Source organism: Myotis davidii, unplaced genomic scaffold (genome assembly GCF_000327345.1).
Source record: "Myotis davidii unplaced genomic scaffold, ASM32734v1 scaffold2551, whole genome shotgun sequence".
In the NCBI taxonomy this organism is placed as follows: Eukaryota; Metazoa; Chordata; class Mammalia; order Chiroptera; family Vespertilionidae; genus Myotis; species Myotis davidii.
The window spans coordinates 101,494-105,679 of record NW_006283140.1 but is presented as its reverse complement, the minus strand read 5'-3'; the positions used below and the strand labels follow the sequence as shown (position 1 = coordinate 105,679).

Here is a 4,186-nt window from a genome sequence, read left to right as displayed (position 1 = left end):
TATTTATTTTTATTTTGTGAACAATTGGCAAGAGAAACTAAATTCATGAAACATGCTTTTTATTTCTAGGTAGGTGTTACAGGTTACATCTGCCAGCAGTCCTTGCTGCCTTTAAAATGTGTTCCCTTTACAGCATTACTCACATTCTCTCTGCTGGCCACTCTCAAAAATGTATTTTTCTTTTGCATTTCATTCTACAAGTTACAACTCTGGAGTGTAAGTAAGATATAAGGTGGGCCCAAAGGGCTTCTGAGCACTGTCAAGGGCACAAAGTGCTGAGTAATATAATCTTTGGTTAAAGAATAATTATCAACAGTAAAAGCTTTAGTAAAAGGATTTAAATTCTATTATCCATAACTTCATAGAAATAAAGATATTTTTCTAAGACTTCTTCACAGTAGAGGACTCAGCTCACACAGATACCCTTTCACATAGCCTCAAAGTTTGTTCTTTTCTTTACAGATAAAGTAATCCTTTCTGAGCGTTCTCATCACATCCCCATGGGTGCTGCCTTCCTTCTGCTCCCTAACTAATTTGTAATGCAGCTTCACATATTTGGCAAAGGGTCTCACATGGGGCTTTATGGGGGTCCCATCTTTCCGAGTTGACGGCAGCAGGACCAGAGGTCCCTTGCATTCAGCACAGACAAAGCGCACAACGTCCAACGATCTGGTGTAGCGGCCAACCCTAAGGAGGAAAGATATACCACACAACAAAGGGTTAGTCACTGTAACTCAGCCTCTTCTCTGTGCTGGCCTTGGGCCCAAAGCCAGATTTTCTGGGGATTCTCAGAGAGTGGGGCACCAAGCAGCAGCAGTGGTCAGGCTGGCTCAAAGTAGGGGAGACTGGAGAAAAGAGGACACAGAAAGGAGTAAAGAGGTTTTACTCCTCAAGTCAGACAGCCATGTACTTACTAGTGTAATCACTGAAGAGCCACTTGGAAGCCTTAGTAAAAACATGATTGGAAAAAGTCTGAGGAGAAGGATCTTACCTGGTTTTGCATTGAGCACACTCATAATAAATCTTGTAGTTAATCTTGTAGTTATGGCAACAGGTGACTAAGGGCAGCTCTGGGTGCACCATATTACATTTTCTGGCATAATATCTCCATGCGTGGCCATGAGAATCACGGATGCCATCAAGCAGCCAGGAGGCTGCGTGGCATAGCTCATGTATCAAAGTATCCCGGATTCGGTCTTGGAAAAGGAATAAAAAGAAACCATGAGCACTTAAACCAATTCCCTTCCGATCACTACCCAAGCAGCCCTGGACTCTCAACCCCACCACACAAAACGCCACCTTATATAAACATATGCAGGTGAGCATGAGTGTTATTTTTCCAGGATTCTGAAAGGGAAATTTCTATCCACTTCAACCCAATATGGTAAATGGCAGGGCCTGGGTGGTGAATCTTTCGGAGCAGCTCCAGCCTGCTCATTTTTCTGTGGGACACTGCCCGAAATACACCTGTCCAAGACCTGGTTTCCGCCCTCCAGGAACATAAGTGGACAAGGTGGGGAAAGTCACCTGGGCTGTGCGATTTGGTCAGGAGAAGCACTATGGAGAAACCGGGATCTGGGCTGGGCCCTTAACAACTGACTGGATTTGCAAAATTAGAAAAGCCATTCTGGAACTGGAGAGCATTATGCTAAGTGAAATAAGCCAGTCAATGAAGGAAAAATACCACATGATCTCACTCATTCATGGATAATTAGGGCCTGAAATGTGAAAAAAAAAAAAAAGAAAAGCCATTCTGGGTGTGAAAAATGTAAGCAAAGATTGAGGCCAGGAAAGCCTGTGGGCTGTTCTGAAAGCCAGTGGGAAACCAGCCTTGCTGCAGCACAGGCTAGTGGCGGAGCAGTGGGAGCCAAGACAACGACAGCCTTGAAAGCCGGGCTCCAGGCACTGGCAAGCCCCAGGTTTCTTAGCAGAGAGAAGAGTGAGGTGATGAGGGCCCATACCTGGGCAGAGGCAAAGATAGAGAAGGAATAACAGGAGAGTCATTACGAAGATCTGGTGATCGGCTAGATGTAGGGAACCTTGACCCTCAGTTACAGGGAGAATGAAGATGCTGCTGCTGCCAACAGGAAGCTGCAGAGAGAAAGCTAGGCTTACTAGAAAGATGGACAAGTGGGACTCTCAAGGATGGTGAGACATCCAATAATAATGTCCTCTAAGCAACACACAGTAGGCCTGTCCACCCTGGAATGACAGGTAAGGCTGTGACACAGGATGCCAGAGAATATCAGCACCTAAAAATAACTTAATAGGCACTGTGTCAGAAGAAAAGAGCCCAGAGGGAAAGCTGCCATGCTGCTGCCATCACCTGCAGAATCGCAGACTTTCAGAGAAATCTCAATCTTAGAGTAACGCTCCCTCGGGCAATGAAACATGCCAGAGTTGCACAAGCCAGCAGTTCTCAGCATCTTATTATTCCAGCAGATATCCAGTCTCTCTGGCAGCTGCGAAAGACAAGCAAACAGTAAATCAGAAAGCAGTTCTAAGCAGACCGGAAAATATTAATCAAGAGTTTTTGCAAACCTAAACATTCTGGGGAGAATTAAAGGCAAGTCAAAGCTCAGGCAAAGACCATTAAAAGGCCATCAGGACACAAGGGAGACTCTGAGAGCGTGGGAGTGCAGGGGCTGTGCTCCCTCGCATGGAGACCAAGTCAGCGGCAGCCACGAGAGGACAAACCAGTTGAGGTAGATGTGACCTGTGTGAGAGGGTGAGGCACAATTGAAAACGCAAGTCAGAACTTAAGGTTCCGCTAATCAGTCACCTGATGTGGCATCAGGAAGGGCACCAAAGAATGGGGAACCTTTAGAATGACAGAACTTTCCCTGCAGAGACAATAAAGTCTGAAAAACCTAATGGCCAGTGGGTCTGCCTCTCTGCCCCAGATTCCTCCTAATCTAGTCTGCACCACTGCTTCTGACAGACTTGTTTCTTTCAGCAGCCGCTTCATAGCACATCCCTGTGCAGTGGTGCCTACTGATTTCAATTTAAGCTCCCCCAACCTGATTCCCAAGGCTGTCTATTATCTAGTCCTATACTATCAAAAACATAGCTACATTACTGACTATGCTGTAAGTCTTGTTCTAATACATTTCAGGTGTATTAACTTACCTAGGCCAAACAATAATTCCATGAAGTAGGAGGAACAGTACTATGATTGTCCCCATTTTATAGATGAGGAAATGGAGGCAGAGGACTCATGTAATTTGCCTGAGGTCACATTATTCTTCAACACAACCCCTCTTCCAGATAGTTGAGCCTCAAAATATGCCCTCTCTACCATCACTGACTTATCGCCACTTATCATCCTTCATTAACCAGAACAAGTCTCACTTCCTCCTGGCAATCCTATTTCCGGACCACTGAGGTCTCAGTGATTTCTCCCTCTCCTGATCTCCTGTGGTAGTAACAGTCTGTACCGTATATTATAATCCACAAACATTCTCTATTTCTTTCACATAAGCATGTCTCATCTCTCCATCTAAATTGACACTTCTTAAGGACAGGAAATATACCATTAGCACATCTGCACACCTCACAGCACTCAAGAGTGCCAGGCATACAGCGGGTATTCAATCAGTGCTTCTTCATTGATTTTACCTTGTTCTCAAAGACAGTGTTGTTCATCAGAGTGTACAATTTCTGAACCAGTTCATCCTTATTTTTCTTGAATTTTCTTCCAGAATACTGCTTTGACTTTTCAATGTTACGCATGAAACATCCAGGTATATTGCAGTTAGTGTTCCTGCAAAAGGAAATTCAACTGAGCCTTGTATAACTAAACAAATAATAGAAGAAATACATACATGTCAAGAGAGACTTGGAAAACTTGCAAGTCCCTCCTCCTTCCAGTCCTTATATGAGGGCACTTCCCAAGATTCCATTCATAGCCTTTTCCTCTTTACTCCTTGCAAATCCTCAGATATGGGAAGCCCACGGTTTCAACCTCAACAGCAGTGATCCATACCTGTATCTTCAGTCTTGATCTCTCTCCTAAGATCTAGTTCTGAGTTTACTATTAATTGCCCGATGCAAATTTCCAACTGACTCACATGAGCATGTCTCCAGCTCAATGTGTTTAATACCCAACTTCTGTTATACATAAGCTGAAAACCTCAAAGACATTTCTTGATTAATTTATTCCTTACCCTATATCCATTTGGGCACC

At 44.1% G+C, this 4,186-nt stretch overlaps 1 protein-coding gene across 2 annotated transcripts in view; it reads right to left on the bottom strand.

The window, feature by feature from the left end:
• Nucleotides 1-4,186, bottom strand: part of ACRC (acidic repeat containing) — an 18,953-nt gene continuing 14,767 nt past the window's right edge. For both annotated transcript variants that reach the window (XM_006753459.2, XM_015562905.1), the window contains exons 7-10: nucleotides 3,619-3,763; nucleotides 2,327-2,462; nucleotides 992-1,196; nucleotides 1-687 (exon numbers count right to left, since the gene is read on the bottom strand). In XM_006753459.2, coding sequence (XP_006753522.1) covers nucleotides 438-687; nucleotides 992-1,196; nucleotides 2,327-2,462; nucleotides 3,619-3,763 — 736 coding nt within the window. In that variant the 3' untranslated portion in view covers nucleotides 1-437. The remainder of the gene's footprint in view (nucleotides 688-991; nucleotides 1,197-2,326; nucleotides 2,463-3,618; nucleotides 3,764-4,186) is intronic.